The 24190-nt window shown below is 60.2% G+C and overlaps 3 protein-coding genes across 7 annotated transcripts in view; 1 reads left to right on the forward strand and 2 right to left on the reverse strand.

Annotated features, from left to right (window-relative positions):
- TNXB (tenascin XB) overlaps positions 1–3866 on the forward strand; it is a 52796-nt gene extending 48930 nt beyond the window's left edge. The window contains 12 exon segments of the mRNA XM_065884671.1: positions 268–603; positions 876–998; positions 1115–1258; positions 1452–1571; positions 1676–1819; positions 1910–2040; positions 2165–2297; positions 2393–2544; positions 2635–2731; positions 2823–2984; positions 3072–3235; positions 3579–3866. Coding sequence (XP_065740743.1) covers positions 268–603; positions 876–998; positions 1115–1258; positions 1452–1571; positions 1676–1819; positions 1910–2040; positions 2165–2297; positions 2393–2544; positions 2635–2731; positions 2823–2984; positions 3072–3235; positions 3579–3680 — 1808 coding nt within the window. The 3' untranslated portion in view covers positions 3681–3866.
- Positions 3385–6553, reverse strand: CYP21A2 (cytochrome P450 family 21 subfamily A member 2). Of its 3 annotated transcripts, none has more exons than XM_065884674.1 (11): positions 6302–6553; positions 6126–6215; positions 5855–6009; positions 5674–5769; positions 5457–5558; positions 5269–5355; positions 4889–5089; positions 4450–4628; positions 4265–4368; positions 3952–4163; positions 3385–3440 (listed from the first exon to the last, which is right to left on the reverse strand). In XM_065884674.1, exons 1-11 carry the CDS (start codon positions 6501–6503, stop codon positions 3435–3437), a joined length of 1434 nt encoding a protein of 477 aa, XP_065740746.1. In that variant the 5' UTR covers positions 6504–6553; the 3' UTR covers positions 3385–3434. The 3 variants fall into 3 exon arrangements, with proteins under 3 accessions (XP_065740746.1, XP_065740745.1, XP_065740744.1); XM_065884673.1 differs by having other exon boundaries at positions 3385–3736; positions 6302–6503; XM_065884672.1 differs by lacking the exon at positions 3385–3440 and having other exon boundaries at positions 3891–4163; positions 6302–6503.
- A 2805-nt stretch (positions 6554–9358) lies between these two features.
- Positions 9359–23794, reverse strand: LOC136128914 (complement C4-A-like). Of its 3 annotated transcripts, none has more exons than XR_010656266.1 (41): positions 23679–23794; positions 23336–23537; positions 22939–23131; positions 22670–22740; positions 22497–22585; positions 22205–22287; positions 21925–22021; positions 21649–21754; positions 21404–21536; positions 20689–20804; positions 20402–20578; positions 20102–20284; positions 19786–19971; positions 19456–19614; positions 19063–19189; positions 18813–18887; positions 18339–18536; positions 18137–18248; positions 17974–18044; positions 17569–17708; positions 17251–17460; positions 16954–17005; positions 16763–16852; positions 16404–16613; positions 16149–16224; positions 15827–15983; positions 15613–15726; positions 15346–15517; positions 14894–15126; positions 14651–14818; positions 14221–14280; positions 13302–13399; positions 13042–13228; positions 12834–12924; positions 12626–12700; positions 10847–10949; positions 10621–10710; positions 10440–10538; positions 10187–10270; positions 9772–9904; positions 9359–9626 (listed from the first exon to the last, which is right to left on the reverse strand). XR_010656266.1 is itself a non-coding variant. In XM_065884969.1 (41 exons), the coding sequence occupies exons 1-41, from the start codon at positions 23741–23743 to the stop codon at positions 9485–9487; spliced, it is 5223 nt and encodes a 1740-aa protein (XP_065741041.1). In that variant the 5' UTR covers positions 23744–23794; the 3' UTR covers positions 9359–9484. The 3 variants fall into 3 exon arrangements, 2 of the variants coding, with proteins under 2 accessions (XP_065741041.1, XP_065741042.1); XM_065884969.1 differs by having other exon boundaries at positions 13306–13399; XM_065884970.1 differs by lacking the exon at positions 12834–12924 and having other exon boundaries at positions 9485–9626; positions 13089–13228; positions 13306–13399; positions 23679–23743.
- Positions 23795–24190: the final 396 nt, after the last annotated feature.

Raw genomic sequence — 24190 nt, forward strand, 5'->3', positions numbered from 1 at the left:
AGGCGAAAGGGGGCACCCAGAAACGGTGACCATGGGGAAGGAACACCGCGAGGGCGCCACGGAGGGAGGAAGGGGTGCGTGCACAGCCTTCGGCTCTACACATGCATGTTGTCATTATGTCCGACCCGTGGGTGCCAGCCCCTCGTTAGCTCCATTTTGCAGATGAGGAAATGAGGGCCAGGGTGGGGTGGTGGAAGGGATCTAGCACCAGGTCGCCTAGCTGGTGTGCTTCAGTCTCCAAAGCCTTCTTTCCCACCCACTCTGCAGGGCCAGCTCCTGCTGGGCAGACCCCCGGAGAGCCAGGGCCCCGCCTGTCCCACCTGTCGGTGACTGACGTCACCACCAATTCGCTGCGGCTCAGCTGGGATGCCCCACCCAAGGCCTTTGACTCCTTCCTGCTCCGCTTTGGGGTCCCGTCACTGAGCACCCTGGAGCTGCATCCACGTTCCCCGCTGCAGCGGGAGCTGACGGTGCCAGGGACACGGCGCTCGGCCGTGCTCTGGGACCTGAGTCCAGGGACCCTGTACACCCTTACGTTGTATGGGCTGCGCGGGCCTCACAAGGCCGACGGCATCCAGGGCACAGCCCGGACCCTCAGCCCAGGTAAGGCCCCATGCTGGGCACATACACATGCTGCCCTAAAGTAGGGGGTCTCTGTACTCCCTAGTGCCTCAGCCAGAGGGGAAGTTGGTGAGTGGTGACGAGCTTGGAGTCTGCGGAGCGGCTTCCATCTCTAGGCCTAGAGGAAAGGCGGGGTGGTGAGCACATCCGGAGGCCGTGGGGCCCAGGGAGAAGAAGGAGGGTGGGAAGCCCGGGGCAGGAGCCTCCCTGCCCTCTGTCCTCACCGTGATTCCTTGGCACATCTGTCCCGTCAGCTCTGGAGCGCCCCCGTGACCTCCAGTTCAGCGAGATCAGGGAGACGTCAGCCAAGGTCAGCTGGATGCCCCCGCCGTCCAGAGTGGACAGCTTCAAAGTTTCCTACCAGCTGGCAGATGGAGGTGATACCCTCTTGCCCGTGTGTCACTTGCCCCATTCCTCCTGCACCCTGCGCTCTGCCCACCCTGCAGCTCCTCCTTGCTTCCCTGGCCGCCTCCCCAGCCCAGTGTGTTTTCAGGGGAGCCACAGAGTGTTCAGGTGGATGGCCGAGCCCGGACCCAGAAATTCGAGGGGCTCGTCCCAGGTGCTCACTACAACGTGACCGTGGTCTCCGTCCGTGGCTTTGAGGAGAGTGAGCCTCTCACAGGCTTCCTTACCACAGGTGAGACAGTCCGGGACCCGGGCAGGAAGTAGCGGGAGAAAATGCGGGCACGGGTGGGAGTTGAGAGTGAACGGGGAAAGGGAAAGGGGGTGTTGGAGGTGCCAATGGCAGACGAGAGGTCCAGCAGAGTTTGGGAAGGCGAGGAGTGGGGAGAGCAGCGGGGAACAGCTCTGGGCCCCCTCCTTTCTCCCAGTTCCTGATGGCCCCACCCAGCTGCGTGCACTGAACTTGACGGAAGGATCCGCCCTGCTGCTTTGGCAGCCCCCCCAGGCCCCGGTGGATGCCTATGACATCAAGGTCACAGCCCCAGGAGGTGAGCAGGGCTGAGGCCTCTGGAGGGGACTGGTCAGGGTGGGAGAGCAGAGGGCAGGCTGGGCTCCGGCAGGGCAGCCGCTGATGCCGCACCCGCTCTCCCAGCCCCCTCGCTACAGGACTCAGCCCCTGGCAGTGCCGTGGACTACCCCCTGCAAGGCCTTGTACTCCACACCAACTACACGGCGACCCTGCATGGCCTTCGGGGCCCCAACCTCACCTCCCCAGCCAGCATCACCTTCACCACAGGTGCGGTCTGTGAGGTGCCTTGGAGGGCGGGGAAGAAGCGAGAGCGCCAGGATGGGCCTCATCTCCATCTTCTCTTCCTCCCCCTCCCAGGGTTGGAGGCCCCCCAGGACTTGGAGGCCAAGGAGGTGACCCCCCGCACAGCCCTGCTCACTTGGACCGCGCCCCAAGTCCCCCCAACTGGCTACCTGCTCAGCTTCAACACCCCTGGTGGACAGACCCAGGTGCCCTCACCCCTGCCACTCTGGCCAGCTCCCTCCCTGGGCTCCAGTCCGGGAAGTGCTGCCTCTGCCTCCCGGGTGGGGCCCACCTCTCTCTCCCCTGACCTGCCCCTTGTCTGTTCCACAGGAGATCCTGCTCCCAGGAGGGGTCACCTCTCACCAGCTTCACGGCCTCTTTCCCTCCACCCTCTATAGTGCGTGGCTCCGGGCCATGTGGGACCACAGCTTCACTCCCCCCGTGTCCACTTCCTTCACCACTGGTACTCAGGCGCTGGGACCTGAGGTTGGGGGCTGAGTGTGTAGTGGGCGTCTAGAATCTGGAAGAAGGACTGGACCCTCACTCTCCTCTCCCCAGGTGGACTTCGGATCCCCTTCCCCCGGGACTGTGGGGAGGAGATGCAGAACGGGGTCAGCACCTCAAGGACCACCACCATCTTCCTCAATGGCAACCGCGAGCGGCCCCTGAACGTCTTTTGTGACATGGAGACCGATGGGGGTGGCTGGCTGGTGGGTGGCAGTCAGAAGCCCAGGGGTCTGCACGGGGCAGGGTTGCTGTGCCCGGGGCCATAGGCTGATGGTGTCCCCACCTGCTTCCAGGTGTTCCAGCGCCGCATGGATGGAAAAACTGACTTCTGGAGAGACTGGGAGGACTATGCCTGTGGCTTTGGGAACATCTCCGAGGAGTTCTGGCTGGGTTAGTGCCTCATAGGGATTGTGGGACCAGGGAAGGGATGGGGGCCCTGTGGACACAAGGACCCCGATGAGCACACATTCCCCACCCCCAGGCAACGAGGCCCTGCACAGCCTGACCAAAGCCGGCGACTACTCCTTGCGTGTGGACCTGCGGGATGGGGACGAGGCCGTATTTGCCCAGTACGATTCCTTCCAAGTAGATTCGGCCAATGAGTACTACCGCCTCCACCTGGAAGGCTACCACGGCACTGCAGGTGAGGGGTGGGCCTGGGGGTGGGGGGCAGGGACGGGGTGGGATTGGGGAGGAGAGGCCCTCACCGCGCCTTCCACGCCCTGCCCAGGGGACTCCATGAGCTACCACAGCGGCAGTGTCTTCTCTGCCCGTGACCGAGACCCCAACAACTTGCTCATCTCCTGCGCCGTCTCTTACCGAGGGGCCTGGTGGTATAAGAACTGCCACTATGCCAACCTCAACGGGCTCTACGGGAGCACAGTGGACCACCAGGTGAGAGGTCCAGGAGGCAGCACGGAGCGGGGGCTCAGCCTGCCTGGGTGTTTGTGACGCACGGTGTGACAAGACAAGTTACTGAGCCGCTCAGCGCCCCAGGGCCCTTGTCTGTGAAATGGAACAGTAATGCCAGTCTCTGCAAGTTTTCTCGAGGAAATGATTTATTGGATGTAAAGGGACAGCTCAGGATTCAGCCTCAGTCCTTTGTAATGGAGGGTTTAAGAAGGATAAAGGGAGGGAGGATCCTTGATTTGTGGGAACCATCTCACCAGAGGGGAGCAGAGGTGGGAGCAGATGGGATGTCAGGCTTTGACTCTCTCTCTCGACAACCCCTTCCCAGGGAGTGAGCTGGTACTACTGGAAGGGCTTTGACTTCTCCGTGCCCTTCACGGAAATGAAGCTGAGACCAAGAAGCTACCGGCCCCCAGGCAGGGGAGGCTGAGCCGCTGCTCACCCCTCCAGCGCCCTACTATGACTGCCGAGCACTGAGGGGTTGCGCTCAGAGAAGAGCCGAGGGCCACCTTCACCATCCAGCCACCGGAGGAAGCCTTCTCCACCCGCGATCTCACAGCACCATGTTTACAGGGGGGAGGGAAGGGGTTTGTAGGGGAGCAATAAAAGGAGAAACCGAGGCCAGTGAGTCCGGGCTCCGTCACTGGTCATTGGTGCTCACGCACGCCCCGGCCTCCGCCGCCCCGGGGCTGCAGCCGCACCTGGAAAGGCTGAATCTTGAGGTTGATGCCGCAGTAGGGATGGGGCTGCAGCGAGGGCAGGGCGCCCGCGGGCGACAGCAGCGTGAAGGCCTGCAGCAGTTGCCCCAGCACCACGAAGAGCTCGAGGCGCGCCAGCGGCTCGCCCAGGCACACGCGCGCCCCACAGCCAAAGGCCAGCGCGCTGGGGTTCGCGCCCGCTTCCAGGAAGCGGTCTGCGGGCGGAAGGACGGACCTGCAGTTCAGCGGCCGCCTGCACTCGGCCTCCGCCGCCCCCGCGCCGCGGGCACCCGCCCCGGCCCACCCCGCCACGCACCGGGCCGGAACTCGTGCGGCCGCTCCCACACAGTCTCGTCCAGGTGGGCACCTTGGAGGTTGGGGATGACAACCATGCCCTCGGGGATGTCGTAGCCAAAGATGCTGAGGGGTAGGGTTAAGTTAGAGGCCTGCCGGGACCCCGCAGGGGCCTTTGTCACTCGGCCCTCCCCCCTCGGGAGTCACCTGCTAGCCCGCGTGGCGCGGTGCGGCAAGGCCAGGGGCACGACGGGCCGCAGGCGCAGCACCTCAGCGATGGTGGCGTTGAGCAAGGGCAGCCGAGCGCGGTCCTTGTATGGGACTCGGGAGCCCGAGGCTCCGGGGCCCAGCTCGCGATCCAACTCCTCCTGCAGTCGCCGCTGAATCTGGGGAAGTGGGGCAAGCCCGAGGTCCGGGGCCCAAGCCGTGCCGCTGGCCGGCCCACGGCTGCCCAGCCTCCCGCCACTCCCTGGAGCAGCTCACCGGAGACTCTGTGCCAAGTAGGAGAACCCCCTCCCAGCCCGCCCCAGACTCATTCCCCCCCAACCCCCTCCCAACACAGCCCGCGGTGGGTTCAGCGAGCTGGGTTCCCGCTGCCCTGGCCAAGCTGCCAGGAAGGAGCCTTTCGCCTGCCTCCAGGGCATACCTCAGGGTGGTGAAGCAGGAACGCCACAGCCCAGGAAAGGGTGTTTGCTGTGGTCTCAGTGCCACCGATGAAAAGGTCCACCACGGACATATGCACGTGCCCTTCAAGGAGCTGCCCGGGGCCCTCTTCCACTCTTTGCTTCCCCATCCCCTGGAGCATGTAGTCCGTCATGTCCCTCCACTGGCCCGCCACCATGCTCTCCTGGAGAGGGGAGGAGGAGCCAGGCTGAGTGCCTGGCTTGGGGGTGGTGGGGGGAGGCGGTGTTCAGCAGGGGGCAGCAGGTCCAGGACTGGTGGGGCGCCAAAGAAGCTGCCTAGCTCTGGGGCAGTAGCATCACTGCTGTGAGCTGAGGAGGAGCCCGGTGCGCGCACGGTTCCCACCTTGTGCTGCCTCAGCTGCTTCTCTACGATGTGGTCCCTGTTCTCCATGGCCTGCTTCAGCCTCCGGAGCCCGGGGTTGGGGAACAACTGGGGCAGACAGCAAGAGAGTTTAGCCGCTGGGAAGGGAGCCTCTGCCCACCTCCGCCCTGTCTCCCAGGACCAGGTGTGTTGGGGCTTCACCTCCTCACCCTGAGAAAGGGAACCATGTCCAAAATTTGGATGGACCAGTGGTCCCAGGTTTTCATCAAATCCTGGACACAGTCGTGAAAGGCATGTACTAAGGTGTCCTCCTACCAGAAAAGGAGGGAATCCTTTCGGTTCAGGACCAGGAGAGGGTACGGGAGGGGCTGGGCGGGGGGGGGGGGCGGGGGGCCCAAGCCTATGTGAGGGCAAGAGAACCTTGACCTTGTCTCCAAAGGTGAGGTAACAGATGATGCTGCAGGTGAGGAGAGAGAATTCCTTCTGGATGGTCACGGGGGCACCAGCCCGGGCTTTCATGCGCTGAGGAGAAGCAGCATGAACTAACTAGGGAGGCTGCCGGGAGGGGTGAAGCTGACCTGGGCCAACTGCGGGAGTCGAGCCTCACCTCACAGAACTCCTGGGTCAGCTGCTCCACCCGGGGCTCCATGGAGCTGCGGACGCCCAGCAGCAGGGCTGAGCGCGTGAGTTTCTTGTGGGCCTTCCAGAGCAGGGAGTAGTCCCCCAGTGAGATGTCCTGGCAGTGCTGAGATACCAGCTGGTCTGTGAGTAGGGGTTGGGGGCAGGGGGTCGAACTGACCAAGGAAGCCATGGGCCTGACCTTCCCTGCCTCCCATAGCCCCTGCTCCTTCCATCAAGAAATGCCCCCCACCCCTTACAAGATGGTATCTGGGGTCTGCCGGCAAAGTCCACCCACTTCCTGATCAGGGCCTCCTCAATGGTCCTCTTGGAGTTCAGCACCACCACATCTGGGGGAGAGGAAAAGCAGGGTGTCAGCAGGAAGAGGACCCCACCTCCGCACCGCTGCGGGGCGAGGGAGGGAGCAGATGCTCACCTTGCAGCCCGAGCCGGAGCCTGTAGATGGGCCCGAGTTTCTGAGTCAGGCCAAGCAGATAGACGGGGAGGTTGGGCTGCAGCAGGTGCAGGAAGCCGGGGACAAGAGGTGGGAGGTGGAGGCTCCTGAGCTTCCACTGGCCCCACAGCAGGCGAGTGCCGACTAGCAAGGGCAGCAGCAGCAGCAGCCCTATGAGCACCATGGCTGGAGATGCGGGCAGGGGCCCAAGCCTGGCCACTTGGAGCTCTTGAGACCTCCAGCCATCTGGCTACTTGGGCTGTTCTGAGGCCTCCCTTGACTTCTTCCCTCAGGTCCTTGCCCACTGTCCCGCCCACAAAATAGTATATTCCTGGAATGGCACCAACCCTCTTGGCCTTCGAAAATCCACATATCAAAGAGCAGGCCTTTTCCCATTCATCTATCAAGAAGAAAGGAAGGGAAACACAGCCCTGACCTTCTTCAGCAGCCAGAATCAGCTTTCCGCCTCCACATCAACCAGGCAAGAAAGAAAATACGTCCCTTCTTGGGCCTGAGCCTCTCCGGATCCCCACCGCGCCCCCCCAACCCTGCCACCTCGGACCAGCTTACTGCCACGGACTTTGTCTCAGAGAGAAAAATGACAACCCCCGCCTAATACGCCCTCCCAGATTGCCTGAAGAACAAAAGGAGATGAAAGTGATTTGTGTGTTTTTCTTTTCACTTACAGATAGGGGAACCAGTTGTCCTGGTTCGCCTGCGTTATCCCAGTTTATACCTGTAGTCCCAGTGTAGTCACTAACAGCACCTCATTTCACTCTCAAAAGTTGAAGATGAACAAGTAAATGGTCCCTTAATTTGGAGCTCTTACCATGTACCTAATGGTCTTTGGCTGCAAGCAAAAGAGACCCACTTGAGTTGGCTTGAGCCAAAATTAAGAATTGTTATACAAATACAGGGGTATCTCACGGAACCCAAGATCAGGAAAGTAGAAGGGACCTCGCTGGCCTTGGAAGGCCAGGGATAGGGAACGAAGAAGCCCTAGAGACGGGGCTGCTCCCTCACTCTTTTCTCCTCGTCCTCTTAGTCTGCTGTCTCCTCCCACTCCGCCGTCAAGCTGATTGTCCTTCCAGGTGCAGGCAGAACGGGACTGCCTTCCGGGTTAGAGTCCACAGATTACAGGTTTAGCACCAGGGCAAGTGGGGTTTCCCAGCATGAATGAACATGCCCACCATAGATTCCAAAGTCCGCAGGAAGGAACTTGATAGCCACAGCTGGGATCAGGGGTCCACCCTTATTCTGGGAGCCGTTGCCACAGGGGGTGGGGTCCTAGCGGACCAAGTAGGGCTATCAGGGGCCACTTTTATGGGTGAGGAGGCAGTTGAGGGGCTTAGGAGAGGTCATGCTAAAGAGGGGAGGCGGGGCTCCGTGAGAGGTTGGGGCACCTAGGGGATGGGGTGAGGGCTAGCAGATGACCTGCGGTCCACGCATCCCCCAATTCCCCATCTCTGGCTCTGTGAACCGACCTCAGAGCTTTAACCAGAGCGAGGCTGTGCTACCAGAGAGCCTGAGTCGAGATTCCAGCTGTGCTACCCACTAGCTTGAAGAGTTAACTTCTGGGGGTCCCGATGGAAGAGGCTCAGGCTCAGCCTGGATCCACGCCCAGCACTGGGAAGGAGAAAACGGGACTTCTGGGATTGGGCAGCAACAGCTGGAAACTTCCTCATAGTTGACAACTATAGCTGACTCTTTGGCTCTCATAGGTGGGTTTATGCCACCACCATGCTGACCAGCTTTTGGGAGAGATCTGATGGGCAGTGACCAGGCCACGTAGACAATAGCCCTCGGAAGCCTCGGAAATACTGGGGAAGGTCAGAACTTCTGAAAGTTGCATGGAATAGGAGGGGATCCATTCAAAAGGAGAGTGACCTGGAATGCTGGCATGCCTGTGAGTGTCCCTTCATAAACTGACACCATTTACCTTGCCAGCCCCATCTCTTCCACACCACCTCCAAATCCAAATTCCAGACATGATGAATGACACACAGTGCCCCCGAATGTGCTCTGCCCTGCCCCCAGCCTCTGTGCTCTGTCCTGCCCCCAGCCTCTGGGTCTTTTATATGCTTTCTTCTACCTCAAATACCCTCATCTACCCCTACTCTCTTTGCTTGACTCCTCAGCCTTCAGAATCCCACTTAGATGTCACCTCCTCCAGGAAGCCTCCCCTGCCCACTTCTCACATTCCCCCAGACTGGGTCAGATGCCCAAACTATGTGCCCCATAGGATCATGTAGCTCCCCGACATCACACCTTTCACAGGGGATGGGAGCCTGGCACAGGGCATGGCACGGAGTGAGAGTTCCACAGATTTCTGTTGAATGATTGAATGGCAGGCTGCTGAGCTGTCTCAGTTTTCATCAAAACTGATCTCAGCAAATTTCTCTAGATGCATTTCTAGGTCAGCCCTGCAGACCCAAGGGGTGCTGCCAAAGGGGGAGAGCTAGGCAGGCGGGTGGGGAGGGTTGACCCCGGTAGAACAGCAGTTGGCCCTTTGATGACGACATCATCAGATGTGAGGATTGCACAATTCTGGGAAAGTTACCTAATACCGCTGATAAGGGAATCAAGTGTCAAACGGGCTTTCAACAGACCAGGTCTCAGCTACAAGCAAGACCCCAGAACTGCCAACTGCATGAGGACAGAGTGGGAGACGTGTAGCTGAATAGCTGCTCTCGAAGCAGAAGAGCTGAGGTGCTGGCTGAGCGCCAGCCCTGCCTGAGGCCACAGTGACGGGTTGTATGGGCGCGGGGAGCGCCCTGCAGGCACAGTGAACAGGAGGCTCTGGTGTGGACACTGGATCCTCGGAGTGCAGGGTGATCTGCCTGGGGTGGTCACTATGAGGGACTGAGCTCCCAGGGGGTCATCTGGGGCGGGGGGGATTCAGGCAGAGCTGGACACTGCAAGGGTCACCCAGGCTCTGAGAGCCTAAGATTATGCAAACCCTGGCCTGGGCCCCCCAGACCCTGGAAGGGGCAGTGGGGATGCCGGTCTCAGTCCTGGAGCTACACACTGACGCTTTGCTGCCAAAGGCCTTTATTGAGTCCCTGGTGCTGCCTGGGGCTGCGTGCCGGGGGCCGGGCACGGCAGCGATCCAGGCGCGATCTTTCCCTGGCTCCGGCTCCTCTGGGGAAGATGGGAGGGCAGCCCTTACACCTGGCAGCCCTGCATGCCGTACTCCTGGATGAAGCTTCTGAGCTGGGCACAGGCTGCCCGCTGGCGGGTGCTCTGGCACAGGCGCTCCGAGGGCATCTCCTCGATCCAGCTGTTCGAGTCCAGCAGGTACTGGGGGCTGCAGGGGCCAAGGGGCAGGCAGCAGGGGTCAGGAGGAGGGTCAGGCGGAAGAGCCCGAGGCACCTGGCTTCTGAGGGGACAGGGGATCAGTTCCCTCGTGAGGTGTGAGGAGAGCAAGAGACCGAGGGGCCCAGAGAACTCACTCTCCCTTGAGGTCCTGGGTGGTCCCGTCCAGACCCATGATCAGATATTTTTTCCCAGGTTCCAAGTGAAGGCGGCAAGAGGCTCGAACCAGGAAGTTTCTGGTCTGACCAGCAGTGGCCTTGGTATCCTTGGCTGAGGGGAGAGCGTCCACAAGAGTCGTCAGAGGGGAAGAGAAGGGGTTGGACAGCACTGGGGCCAGGGGCTTTGCGCCGAGCCTCTCATTTGACCCTCACCGCTCCCGATGGGGAGGTGCGACTGCTTTCCTGTTTATGGACAAGCCCAGAACTTCCAAGAGGCCGAGGGGATTTGGGCTCAGAATGGCTGAATTCTCACTATTCCAGGCGCGAAGGCCCCAAAGCCAGAGCTCCGCTCTTCTGTATCCCTCCAGCCCCGCCCACTTATCTGTCTCCTCACTGAAGTGCAGGACTTGAATGATACTGGTCTCAAAGAGGCGGAAAGCAGCTCTGCTGTCTTCTCGGAGAACCTCAACCTGGAAGCCTGTGGGGGTTTAGGAGAAGGGAGGGAAGGTTAGTTAGCCCGAGGCTGAGAGGGCTGTAAGTCAGTGCAGAGCAAAAAGGCTGCCCGTGGCCCGAGAGGAGCAGGCACAGCCAAGGAGACCCTGAGGGTGGCTCAGGGTCGGGGCCGGGGCCCAGGCGGGAAGACTGACCGTAGTCCACTCGGGGAAAGTAGCAGGCGAACTTCATCCTGTAACCATCCATATCCTGCCGCCCCTGCTCCAGGGCCCGGCGCTGTCGAGGGCACTTCCCTGAAGTCAGGGGCCCAGATGAGCGAGTGCAGGCCCCAGCCATGCCGTCTCCCCACCCCTGCCCCTGGGCCCTGGGTCTCACCTTCAGCACACTGGCAGACGTCACCAGAGCACAAAGTGGACAAGAGTTTGCTCTTAGTTGGTGCCCCGTAAAACACAGAACATTTGTGCTCTGGAGAAAAAGCAGACCGGGGCGTTAGGGCGCAGTCCCCCCTCTCTGCTCTCCAGTCCCGTGGAGCCGCAGGACTTCCCTGCCACCCTTCCCTGCCACCTATCCCAAACCTCCCGAGTGTCCCCGGTGTGCTCACCAGGGTTGTAGTAGTCATACAGGACGGCGCTGGCTGGCTGCACCAGCCCCACGGCCACGTCCTGCACAGCTCCGAAGCCCACGCACTCCTGGGACATGGGGACCTGGCGTGGGCGGGGGGAGGGCGGAGAGGTCAGGCACCCACCTCTGGGCCCTGCAGGCTGCTCTGATGTATTTCCTTGGCCTGTTCAGTTCCGGTTGATCTTATCGTCAGTGTCCTTCACAGTTTGTTACCTTCCAGCCTCCGGATTTCTAAAAACTGCTCCCCAAGGTCTCTGGTGACTTCACTGCCCACGTGGTGACCTCATCCCAGTCTCCAGAGCCCTGGGCCCCTCTGCAGAGTCTCAAATCATGGACACATTCTCCATGAAACGCTCCCTAAGCTCGGGGTTAGCTTCCGGACCAGCCCTGATTCTGACCTGGTCACTTCTGACGTCCCTCTCCCTCCCTCCTCCCAGAAGCACAGTCCCCAGCCCTGGCCCTTCCCCTCTTCTGCGCTCCCCTTTGGAGGTCTCACCACTCCCTGGCTCTCCCCAAACTCTTCAGACTGGCGATTCCCGAACCAAACTTTCAGCCTTACTCTTGCACTGGGATTTTTGTAGGAGGTATTAAATTCTCCAAATTCCCTCTGCCTGCCCTCCAAACCCACTCAGCCTCTTGACAGCCTCCCTTCACTGATACAGCTGAGGCCTGCCTCATCTGCCATAACCTGACAGCGGGTGCTCCCACGCGGCCCGTCCTCCACGGCCCAGCCATTCATGTCCAGGCCCAGAGCCCTCTCTTCATGCCCACGCTGGTCCAGTCCAGCCTGGTATCCCGCGGGTTTCCCTCCTAAGCTGCGTGGTCAGCAACCTGACTTGAAATCCTCCTGGCTCCTCATTTTCCATTGTGTCCAACCAGACTCCTCTGCTTGGCTTCTCAAGCTAATAGGGTCCATCCCCTCTGCACACACAGGGCGGGGGGGGGTCTCCCCTGACCGCAAACACTTGGCTAATGGCACCACAGCATTAACACGCCTTTTGCACATTTTCTCCAAGACGTTACAGTAAACGTTCAAAAAAAACTTTTGAGGGCCATCAGAGGGTTGATAACTTTGTGTTAGCCAAATAAGGCTGTGGAAAAACAAAAACAACTCGTCTAGGACCAGCATCATTTTAAAAAACAGAATACACTTTAATATCAAAAACAAAACAAACAAACACAAAAACCGGGAAGGGAGACAACAACAAAAAAACAAAAGCAGGGCTTCCCTGGTGGCGCAGTGGTTGAGAGTCCGCCTGCCGATGCAGGGGACACGGGTTCGTGCCCCGGTCCGGGAAGATCCCACATGCCGCGGAGTGACTGGGCCCGTGAGCCATGGCCGCTGAGCCTGCGCGTCTGGAGCCTGTTCTCCGCAACGGGAGAGGCCACAACTGCGAGAGGCCCAAGTACCGCAAAAAAAAAAAAAAAAAAAAAAAAGTAAAAAAAAAAAAAAACAAAAAAAAACAAAAAAAACAAAAGCAGCCCCTCAAGTTGAATCAGTTCAGCTTTACAAAAGGCTCACCCCAAGCACTGGCACTGGCCCCCAAGCCACAAGGGGCTCAGCCCCTGCCCGCCGACAGGCAGCAGGGAGCCTCCCCGGCCTCTGCTCTGGCCACTCCTGTCCTGTCTCCCTGCTCACATCACGAGTTCTCTCTAAACGCACTAGACGCTGGTACAGCTGCCTCCTGGGAAACCTCTTAACACGAGCTCAGAAAACCCGGTGCCGTATGTGCCCCCCTCTGTCACCCTCTTTGCTCACCGAGTCGAAGTACAGCAGGACGTGGGGCCCCTCGGTCTCAAAGTGACTCATGTAACGGTCAGAGAGGGAGGTCAACTGTGGGGAAGGGGAGCTGGTCACAGGGAGGTAGCCCTGGGCCCCCCTGCACTGAGGGGCTCAGCAGCTGGGGTACTGCGGGGACGGCGCAGGGCTCCCGAGGGCACAGGGGCCTCCAGGTGTCTGGCCACACCTTCTCCAGGTCCGCCCGCAGGGCGTGGAATCCACTCAGGAGGGTGATGTCTGCAATGGCCATGCCCGACAGCCCCACCTTGCCATTCCGCCTGTGGAGACACATGCCCTGTCGTCCGGGTCGCCCTGTGTCAGGCTGTAGACACCCAGCCCCAGCCTTGAGCCAGCCCACAGCACCCCACTCAGCCAGTGCAACCCCCAGAGCTCACCAGATGCACACGGTGTACTGCACCCTGGATTCCTGCTCTTCAGCCACCTTGGGGGCCTCCCTCCTGCGGCGGCTCCTCCGGCCATCAAACAGCTGCAGGGGCGTCACGAGCTGGGAGTGGGCCCCCGGGTCATCCCCGGCCGGAAGGTCCTCGTACTCATAGTCCTCGTAGTCCCCGTTGGCTTCCACTGAGCGGGGACAGCACTGTGGCTCAGGCCTGGCACCAGCCCCGCAGGGACCCACGGCCTCTGACCCCAACACTCACTTGTGTACTGGACGTGGCCCACGACCGTCACTTCAATCTGAAGATCCTGGCAGGTCGTGTTCTTCACGTCCATGACGTTGTAGGTATGAAGGACCTGGCTCAGCAAGGGGTGGGGGGAGGACACGGGACAGTTGGGGCCACAGAGCTCTCTCCAGAGCCACACCGAAGGGCACCTCCCTGGGCTAAGGGATTTGAGGCCTTCAGCCCCTTCTCATCCCCATCGCAGACCAGTCCAGGAATGCGAACGGGCCCAGGTGTTGGGTTAGACGGTGAGACAGAGTGGGGAGTGGGGGCCTGGCCTGGGGGTGAGCACTGTACGGGGTGCACAGAGGACGCTGGAATGGAAAGTTCAGGAAAGGCTTCCGACCGAGGCTTGAAGGAGGAGAATGAGCGTGTCACGTGGGACAAGCAGCAGGGGAAGCACATTCGAGGGCAGGAGACCTGTGTAGACGGGTGGATCTGGCCGGCTGGGGAGGTGGGCAGGGCTGGGGTGAAAGCAGAGGAGTTACTGGGGTCATAAGGAGGGGCTGGGGCTGGGGGGGGCACTAAGATGGCCCCCAGAGTGGCAGCTGGGCTCCTGTAGGGAAGGGACTCCATCAGCCAGATAAGGGGACCCAGGAAGAAGAAGGAGTTTGGGGCACAACCATGTCTGAGGTGCTGTGGGACACAGGGGCCCAGGGCTCAGCGGAGAGGCTTGGGCTAAGGCATCAGCACTGAGGGGGGTGAAGGGGATGACAGGCACCCAGAAAGGGTGGAGACCAGAGCGAGGGGGACATGCCCAGGACGGAGCACAGGGAACGCCAACCCAGGTGTCTCTTCCTCCCTCCCCAGCCGTGAGGTCTGCCGGTGGGTCTCCCACTGAACAGCCCGGCTTCACCCTGCTGGGCCCGGGCGGGCAGTGCTGCCAGCTCTCACCTTCAAGGTTCCTTTGCTGTTTCCTCCCACCTTCACATTAATCTTGCTGCCCAAGGAAAACTTTTGGAAACAGAAAAGGGAAAGAGATGTCAGAATGGCACCCTGTTGTTCCGACCTATCTCCTCCCTAAAAGCAACCCCACCTCCTCTCCCCAGCTTTCCACAACGTTTCACCTTCACCTGCATTACCTCACTGCCATCTCCTAAAAACCCCTGTCGGGTAGACTCTGCATGTTTCATTTTCGGATCAGAAAAGTGAAGCGCAGAGGCTAGGTGACTTTCTACAGGTAGCAGAGCCAGTACGTCTTCCCACAAAGATACCAGAAAGAGGTACCGTGGGGATTCTGCAGGGGTGGGGGACAGGGGGTGGCTTCTGGTCGGGCCGGGGCAGGCGCAGGTGTCCCGGCAACCCAGGTGAGGGAATGGTTCACCTGCAGCTCCTCCTCCAGCCCCTGAACTTCGCGGTTGGTCAGCTGCAGCACGTGGGACTTGAGTCCACTGCGGCCCACGGAGCTGAGGGTCACGTTGAGCCCCTTCTCCTCGGTGGTGTGGGACGCGATCCAGTACGCAGACAGGGCATCCAGGGCCATCACCGTGTCCTGGGGAGGATGGGCCAGGACTCAGGCACTTGGTCTCAGGACCACCCACCCCCAGAGCCCCAGGGCAGCCCCCACCTGGGTGCTGCGGAATCCGCCTTGGAAGCTGCCCTGGCGGGTGAGCCAGGATGCAGCCTGGTCGGCCAACTCGCCCTTGCCCTCCCAAAGCAGCAGGTGTAGAAGGCCGTAGGCTGTGGTTTCAATCCACAGGGCCGGGGCCTGGGGCACGGGGTCTGCCGGGCTGTGAGGAGCCACGGTGGGTGACAGGACATTGCTCTGAGAACTGGTGACTGAGCCCCAGTACAGGTTATCTGGGAGTGAAAGGAGACCCACAGGTGAACAGGGGGAGGATCTTAGTTGCCTGGCCCTTTGACACTCCCCCCATCAGGCTCGCCTGATTCTACCCCAACCATCCCTGCTTATGCTCTGATCCCCTCCGGGCGTCCTCACTCATTCAGTTTCTCCCTTTGGACACACTCAGGGGTCTCAAGGTTCTCCGAGCCCCAGGCTCACTGCCAAGGCCCCCTTACCGCCAGTCTCCTGGGCCATGGCCATGAGGTTGTTGTGGGCAACATCCCGCAGGTCCTCAGGGGCCTCAGTCAGCGACAGGGCGTAGGCTGTGATGGCGGCTGCGTGGGACCCCAGGAGCCCAGAACCTACTTTTGCCCCCAAGAAGGTGTTTGCCCTTGAGATGGAGTCTTCCTAGAAGGAAGTGGGGAGGAAGGTCTGCGGGCTGGACACCTGGGCTCCTGAGGAGAAAGGGGACCGGCAAAGGGCACACACGTTGGGCGCCTTACCACTCTCTTCAACTGCTCTGAATTCTCGTCCGGGAAGACAGCCAGCCCATGATGAAGGGCGATGACCACAAAAGCTGTGAGCGCCACAGTCTCATCACTTCCCACTAAGCCCCCCTGGTTGAAGCGGGGAGAAAAGGAGACGTCGACCAGGAGGGGGAGGGGCAGGGAGCGCCTTCCCTCCTGTGCTCTGCGGCCCAGCCTCCCAGCCCTGTACCTGCATGCCCCTGTGAATAACTGGATGGGGGTCGTGGAATGACCCGTCAGCCAGCTGCTGCAGTAGCAGCCACCTGGCCGTCTCCTGCAGCTTTTCAGGTGAGCCGCCCACCTGTTCCCGGGCCAAACTCAGGATCTTCAGCACAAAGGCCGTGAGCCTAGAGGGGAGGAAGGGAGGGCTAGGAATAGGGACTGGTCCCTGTAGGCGACGTGGCCCCGCTCCCCCCGGCACCTGGTTATTTACTTACCCCCGCATAGTACCCACCTCTGCCCCACCAGCCCTGGCCCCTCTCAGAAACCCAGAACCACTCTCCCAAGCTCACCAGGTGCTGCTGTCCCGCTTCAACCAGGCCCCATAGGAACCATCTGGTTTTCGAAACTCCTGGATCCGCGTGTAGCCTTGGAGAGGAGAGGCAGCTGCTGAGGTGACACTGACTCTCCTGCTACTTGTGCCGAGGCCACGCTCCCCATCTCCACTGGCTACCCCCTCCCCTGCCCACCCTAGCCACCTAGGCTGCCCATCTTCCATTAATTGTCCTCTCCCGGCCCCCATTCCTGCTTGCCGCTGCACCCAGAACCTTTCTGGATCAGATCCACAGCGTGGTCCTTCATCTCAGGGGGCAGCAGGCTCCACTGCTCTGTCTTGTCCAGGTAGCGGGAAGCAGCCAGTGTTGGAGCCAAGAGGATCATGGTTTGTTCCCCGCAGCCCTGGGGAAGCCTCAGGAGGGAGGCCATGCCTCCCGGTGACAAGGCCCCCTCAGAGCCCAAAGTGTCCAATGGATCTGAGGCTATAAGGGAGGGAGAGGGTTAAGGATCAGCGAGCAGGTCTGGGGGCCCAGGGTCAGAGGATCATGGGGTCACGGGATCAAACAGGGGTCCGCAGGTTTCACATGAATCCAAGGGTGGCCACTGGGAAGGGACTGGAGGACACTCCCACCTGTGACTCTAACAAAGCTCCTGAAATCTCCATCAGGGATAGTATTGGGATCGGAGATGCCAGGAATTTCCAAGGTCCGGCCTCGGGGGTCTGGGGAGATGAGGGAAGTCGGCAGTCTGTCCTGCTGTCCATATCCCCTGCCCCCTACGGCCCCCTTAGGACACTGATCGCTGGGCGTGGGTGTCGCTCACCCAGGGGGTTGAGTTCATAGACAATCTCCTCCCTCTGAATGGCCCCTTCATTCTGTCTCGGAGGAAACATAGCTGTGAGAGATCACACAGGCTAGAGCCTGCCCCTCCCAGCGCAGACTCCTCAGGACTTAGAGTTTGAACTTCAGGGACAGAGTTGGATCAGAATCGTAGGAGGTGCAAACAGACCAAAGCATTGGGTTTGGGTGCTGAGCCTCTGGCCTGGCCAGCAGGGAGGGTGCCAGAACGGGGGGTAAATCTGGGAGCCCGGGGACCTAGATTCAGGGGTGTTCCACTCACCTCAATTTGTAGGACCTTAGATACTGCGTCCCCCACAGGGAAATCCAAGGATCCTCGAGCCACCACTTTCAGGGACACAGCAGCGGCCGCCATGGGCACCACAGAGAAGCCAATGGGCCGGGCAGAGCCCGCAGGGACCAGCACCTGCTGGGCAAGCCCTCCACCCCCAGCCAGGCATAGCCCCTCCACTGGGGACACGTGGACGCTCACCTGGGGGCAGGAAGACAGGAAGGGCCAGACCAGTTAGGCTCCCCACCCTTCACCTGCCCCAGGCCCACCTCCACCAACACCGTGTGCTCAGCCCCCGAGGGGCCTCACGGTCATATCTGTATCCAGGTAGTTGTAGAGGACAGGCCGCAGCTCGAGCTGCTCAAAGCGGCGGACGGAGACGGGCAGGCGGAGGTGCATGTGGAATTCACGGAACACTCGGAGCTGGGCCGGGGTGGCCACACACAAGCCTGATGGAGAGAGGGGGCACATATGAGAGGCCTGCAGGCATCCCAGCCGCGGATCCCAGGAATGAGGGCCGGGAGCTGCCCCAGCTCCCCCTGCCCCCGTCACCCCACCCCCGCCCGGCCCTGCTCTCTGGCCTCGCAGCCCTGGCGCATGGGGTGCAGACTTCTCCAGGTCTCTGCTCCTACTAAGAGCAAAGGACTAAGCAGGGAGCCTGGGTCCAGGGGGCATGGAAGAGGGAGGCCATAGGCCCAGGCAGGGTGACCGCACCTGTGCTTTTGGACAGGCTCACGCCATGGATTTCCCACGTGGTCAGAGAGTCCGGGAGCAGCTGTCTCAATCTGCGTGGTGGGAAAGGTGAGAAGCCCTGTCACACGCTGAGCTGCCCCAGACACAGCCCAGAGACAAGGCCGGGCCCACCACATGCCCTCACTGGGAGGAGTGGTCCACTGCTTCCACTTTCCAAAGCCAGTTCTCAGGGAAGAAGCTGCGCACAGGGATGTCATCCTCATCGATCAGGTCCTCCTCCTGCAGGAGCTCCTTGGCTAGGGACCACAGTGCAGGGCCATGAGGAGGGTGCCGTTCTGCCCCTCCAGGCGCCCCTGCCACTCCCCCAGCCCCACTCAGCCCCTTACCTCGAGCAAGGCCCACCTGGCCCCTCGCCCGGGCCTTCTTGCGCAGGCCCTCAGCAAACTGGCAGCAGGACAGGAAGGGCCCCCGGCAGGCCGGCTGCTGCACACGGGCCACCCGCTGCTCACAGGTGCGTGCCATGGGCAGCCGCGTCAGCCCGTCCTGGCAGCAGCGCTTGGCTATGGGGGAAGTGTACTGGCCCACTGCAGGGCCAGGTGAGGGTGGGCACAAGGAAACAAAAACGAGACACACCTCTTCGCCCAGCCTGACCTCTACATACACAAGGACTCTGAGAGACTGGGAACTCAAGAGAGGCCAAAGGAGAGAGCCTCTGGCCCACCCACCTTCGACCCCAGAACTTGGATCTCTGGCCCCGACACCATATCCTGGCTCTCTCAGGAGCACAGGAGCCAAAAGGCAGACCCGCACCTGACCCTTGGGTCCAAGTGTGGAGAGCTTCACAGGCACCCACAACTCACGCTTCTCATGAATCTCCTTTTGGAAGTTCACGTTTCTCTTTTTCCGGACCTTTGTCTCCTTGGGACATCTTAGACCTGGTAGAGAGCAGGACCGCAGCCAGCTGTGGGGTGCAGGGCCTCCCACCTCCCCTCCTTGCTACCCTCTCCCGGCCCAACCCTTCCCACCCCTCCTCTTCCTGTCTTACCCCCTCAGGCCCCTCCTTCTTCTTCATCTTCCCACCACCCGCTCCCCTTCCTCCTCTGTTCTCACTCTTTCTGACTGGGGTCAGTTGGTCTCCATCAGAAAAGGCCAGACCAGCTGCCTCGAACGTCTGAAGGGCACTGTCCCCACCCCCAGGACCACAGCCAAGGTCATAGCTGTTCATAGCTTCGAAGACCTGGCGAGAAAAGGGAGAGATGTTGCAGAGACAAGAGTGGCTGTAGGCACAATTGGCCACTCAGCTGCAGGTGAGAGGGCAGGGTACGGACAAGTACGAGAGACACAGAGAGTAGGGAAACAGAGGCCACGGGGGCCAAGGCTTCAGGGAGGGCTGGGATGAGTCCATGAGTGAGATCGACCTGCTGGCCCAGGGCCCAGGGCTCAGGGCAGCAGGAGGGTGAGCCATGGGCGGGAGGGAGGATTAGGGAGAGGGGCTTGACAAACCTTGACCATGTCGAGGGGTTTGTGGGACTTGCCGCCCACAGCATACAGAGCCGTGTCCACGGCTCCCAGGGCCACCAGGGCTGGAGAATCTGTTCGCAGGTTGAGTTTTACAGTGTCCCCAGGACGATACTCCTTGCTACCATCCACGTTCAGCTCCAGCTGGCAGAGGCAGGAGGTGGGGGGCAGTCAGAGTGGGGAGAACTTCCTTCGGTCTTGTGCAACTTCAGTGTACCCCAAACTAAATCCACGCCCTGTTTGCAATCACCCTGTCTTCCTTCTCTCTTAACCCCCCTGGCATATACACACACCATCTCTCCCAATGCCAGTTACCTTGCCCTCACAGCCCCCAGCCTGGACGTCCACTCGCAGGGAGTTGGCCACCGGGACGCCCCCATGATAGTAGAAGGCCACAAGGTGGAAGGAGGGTGCCAGGTGATGGTCCACAAACAGGGAGACAGAGGTCAGGTCCCTCCTGGGCTCTCGATGTACAGACACGATCTGGCCCCGGGATACAATCTGGGGCGAGAGCAGTGTCTTCTTCACTGCACATCCTCAGCCCTGAAACTGCTACCCCACCCCAAGGGTTCTTTCCTGCCTGAGACCCTCCTGCACCCCTGTCCTCCTCTGCAACCCAGCTCATGCATACCATGTAGTAGAAGTGAGAGAAGCTCCCACTGATGCCCACGGCTCGCAGGTTTAGGTTAAGAGTGTCCCTGACTTTAGGGGGTTGAGGATTCAGCCTCTCAATGAACAGAAACCCAGATCTTCTGGACAGGGGGGCTTTCACAGTGAGCTTGCTTATGGCAGAATAGGGGGAGCCTGCAGACACCTGGAGAGAGGGGCAGGGGTGGCAGGGTCAGTGGCAAGGACCCAGGCACCCAGCTTCTCCCCCCAGCCTGGGAACCCTCTCTCCTAGCCCACCCTCTCCCTTGAGGGGGAATCCTACCGAGAGCTGCACTTCTGAGGTGGTCTGATGGACAGAAATGGAAATAAAGACTTGGCCGCTCTCGTCTGTGTTCTGTTCAAAGTCCTGGTTTTTAGAAGTAGATCCAGAAGACAACTTGGCAGAAACTTTGACAGGAATGCCAGAGGCTGGTGAGCCTGACATGTCACGGACCAGGGCCTAGGTAGGTGGGAGGGGCGGAGGGAAGAGCACAGTCAGTGAGACCCTGTGCCCTCCTGACCACCCCGCCCCGTCCCCCCACTGCTCATCCTCCCCCTTCCAGAAGAAACCTGCAGCAGGAAGGGGGCCCCAGGCACAAGGTGTCGCTTGGTTTTGCTTAGATCCAAGGAGAAGGGAGATGACACGAAACGCCAGGATGTGAGCTCTGCCTCCTCCAACTCCCCTCCTGCAAGACACAGGGCAGACAGAGGTGGAGACAGAGACCTGGGGAGAGAGGAAGAGTAGAGCCCGGGGCGGCAGGTGGCGCTCAAGTGTTTCCTGCCCACAAGGCTGAACTCTTCAGGGCACAAGACGCCTCCTATCCATCTCTATGTTTGCTGAGGCCAACACAGGACGCAGCACACAGATGGTGCATAACATGTGTCTGCTGGGTGGATGGGTGGATGGATGGATGGGTGGATGATGGATGGATGGATGGATGGTTGGATGATGGATGGATGGATGGGTGGATGGATGGGTGGATGATGGATGGATGGATGGATGGATGGATGAATAGATGATGGATGGATGGATGAATAGATGATGGATGGATGGGTGGTTGGGTGGATAGATGGATGGGTGAAAAAAAATACATTGAGACGGGGGAAGCTCCCCCTTCCCCAGAAACCACCCAGAAATCAGTTGTAGAGAGATAGTCTCCTGGGTCTTTCCTGGCTTTGCGTCTCAGATGAAGGGAAGAAGGGTGGTGTTGGTGCTGGAGAACAGAGGGTCAGCTCAGAGGTCAGAGGCGAGGGTCTGGGGTTATAATCAGGGGAAGCCACTAACCTGGAGACTCAATGATGGCTGCTGCAACATAGAGGTGCAGCCCTGGGAGGTCGTTAATAGTAATATTAAGTTTCTCCAGCACACCCTGAAACTCAGCCTTTGGGAGGGAAATTCGGCACTGGCCATCTACCAGCTGGGGCAAAGAAGAAGACAGGACAGGGAATGAGACTTGAGTCTCCCACCTCACCTCCTCACCTTCCCTCCCTCTCCTCACCTACCCATGCACCCCCCACGCTCCTTCCTACCTTGGTCTGATTCTCCAGCCCCCGAAGGAAAGTCTTTTTACCGTCCTCACCCAGGAGCCCAAAGCGCACATATGCCACCCCCTGCACTGGCTTCCCGTAGATGTACCTGCCACCACAGAGAGATTCGGAGGAGGCTGGGCTGAGGGCTGGAGGAAATAACGGAATAGAGGGAGGAGGCCCGGGGCAAGGGAGGGAAGTGGGGCTCCATAGCACGTTCATACTGAATAGGGAGCCCTGGGAGCAGGGCCCAGCGTGAGGGACCGTAGGGGGAGTTACCTGGCCTGGATGACTAGTTGGATTTCACTAAGAAAGCCAGGCGTTGCCAGGATGTAGGGCTTTTCCGGAATGATCTTCACCTCAAAGTTGGGAAGGACTGACCCAGGGCGAATGGAGGGCAGGTCAGACTCTCGTGAAAGGACCCTTTAAAACTCTCCTCCCCTTTGGGCTGTGGCAGCCGCATCACCCTGCCCCTGCCCTGCAACACCCCCTCCTCTCCTCCCACCCTTTATTCCTTGCAGAAAAGGGGCTGCTTATCCCTCGTGCCTCCAGTTCTCACCATATTTCTTCACCTCAAACTGGGTGCTGCTGTTGGAATCCAGGCTATCTGAGAATCGGGCTGAGATCTTCCAAGTCCCTGGCCTGAGGACAGACAAGGGAGGGAGACTCAGCCCACTTGTGCAGGAGGCTCACTGAGAGTCAGTGACCCAGGTCCCTAGGAAGAGGACTGCAGGGGTGAACCAGAGGCTCAGGGAGCTCAGGATTGGACCATGTGTTGGAGGCAGACAGCTGGGGGAAGCGGGAGCTGGGGAGGTGTAGGTGGGGGCGATCTGCAGGAGTGGGGAGCTCACTCTGAGATGTCTGGGATCACAAAGTCATCCTGGAAGATGGAGGAGGAAACATACACCTCCTTCTTCCGCACACGCAAGCCACAAGAGTTCTGCGATGGGAGTAGAAGGGGTCACGGTCGGAGGTCAGATCAGCAGCCCTCGCCGATCAGGAAGGTCAGAGGTCAGGGACTCACCTCCACCGTGACCGTGAGGGTATCAGTGGACGGGCGCATCTTCTGATCCAGAGCAAAGATTCGGTATCGAACTGGAAATGGAGGGCGAGGAGGTGAGCAGGAGACCATGGGCCAAGGGAGGGTGGGCCCTGGGCCCCTCATCCCTCCCAGGAAGCGACGGGGAAGAGAACAAATATTTGCAAAGCGGCCTTCCTGTGGGGCACTTCGGGGTTTCTCACTCAAGGGGCTGGGAAGAAGTGAAAGGTGAGGGCCCTGGGGCTGAGACTCACCCCGCTGGCCAGGGTTATAAACGGGCTGGTCAGTCTGCAGAAAGAGGTGCCCTCGGCGAGAGGAGAATAACAGGTTGACGCCCTGCTTGTCTGTCTGTCTGTTTGTTAGCCATGGCGACTGGGCCACCAGCTGGACCTCGGGGGCTCTGTGGAGGAGATGGAGGCGACAGTCCTCCGCGCCTTTCAGGGAGGTCTGTCAGGAGAGGGAACAGGAGTGGGTCAGAGCCAGAGCAGAAGAAGAGAGAGACAGAGACTGAGATAGAAACAGGGAAGACAACTCGGGGGGGAGGGGGGAAAGGAGGGGGGCCGGTGAAAAGACAAAGATGTTGACAAGAAGACAGAGGAGGACGGAGTGGGAGGCACTGGGCAGCAGCAGGAGGGAGTGGCGGCCAGTTACCGGGAGGCTGAGGAGGATGAAGTCTTTGTCTGAGCTGAGGCTGAAATCCACCTTTGGGGAGCAGAGCTCCTGAGGTGCTGTGGATGGGTTTCTCAGGAACACTGATCCACTCACTACCTGTCCTGAAGGAGCATCCTGGAGCTGCACACCGACTGACAGGGGGACCCCTAGGTGAACCACAGAAGGAGAAAACAGGAGCAACCTGGGAAGAACAGGTGAGGGTCAGCGGCCAGCCTCCCCTCAGGCCCCTCCACCACCACCCGTGAATCAGGTCCCTCTGCGCCTGCTCTCCCCTCGCCAGCCCTGGCCCAGCTCGAGCTCTCCAGCATCCTGTGTCCGGGACCTGGGCTTCTGCAGAGACAAGGCGAAGAAGCCAGATGCCCAGATCAGCCCCCAGAGGAGCCTCATGGCTGGAGGACCCAAGAGGGATCAGACCCGTCTGTCCGCCTGCTCGTTTCTGGTAAACTTAGGGCTTGGAGCAGAGTTGACTCTGGACCTGGCTCCTCCCCTGGCCCAGCTAAGCCGGGAAACCACGTGATAACCAAGAATTGCAACTGGCCCCAGGCCCAGTATTGGGAGGGGGGCACCCTGGACACCTGGGTCTCTGAGGGAATCTGAAGAAATCATGGCCCAGAGACTCAGTCCTTCCCTGTTAACCCCTCTCATCCCAATGCCCTGGGCACCTCCACCTACTGCATGTATCTGGGCGTGTGTAGGCATATAGCATATACACACGTACGTAGGTGCAGGAGGGCCCCGCATGGCTCAGCAAGCGGCTGGAGACACGTGGCCTCTTTGTTGGTCCCACCAAACAAGGTACTAAGAGACTTGCCTCTTACTAAAACCCCCATAAAA

Source organism: Phocoena phocoena, chromosome 10, assembly GCF_963924675.1.
Source record: "Phocoena phocoena chromosome 10, mPhoPho1.1, whole genome shotgun sequence".
In the NCBI taxonomy this organism is placed as follows: Eukaryota; Metazoa; Chordata; class Mammalia; order Artiodactyla; family Phocoenidae; genus Phocoena; species Phocoena phocoena.

Excerpts from the sequence above, each read along its gene's own strand:
- CYP21A2 (XM_065884672.1), bottom strand. The coding sequence starts at position 6,503 with ATGGTGCTCATAGGGCTGCTGCTGCTGCTGCCCTTGCTAGTCGGCACT. Across the intron at positions 6,010-6,125 it reads CAGACCCCAGATACCATCTT|ACCAGCTGGTATCTCAGCAC; the intron begins GTAAGGGGTGGG and ends CCCTACTCACAG. Across the intron at positions 4,369-4,449 it reads CGCGCCACGCGGGCTAGCAG|CATCTTTGGCTACGACATCC; the intron begins GTGACTCCCGAG and ends CCTACCCCTCAG.
- LOC136128914 (XM_065884969.1), bottom strand. The coding sequence starts at position 23,743 with ATGAGGCTCCTCTGGGGGCTGATCTGGGCATCTGGCTTCTTCGCCTTG. Across the intron at positions 23,538-23,678 it reads TTGTCTCTGCAGAAGCCCAG|GTTGCTCCTGTTTTCTCCTT; the intron begins GTCCCGGACACA and ends TGTTCTTCCCAG. Across the intron at positions 18,045-18,136 it reads GCAGTGGACCACTCCTCCCA|ATTGAGACAGCTGCTCCCGG; the intron begins GTGAGGGCATGT and ends CCCACCACGCAG.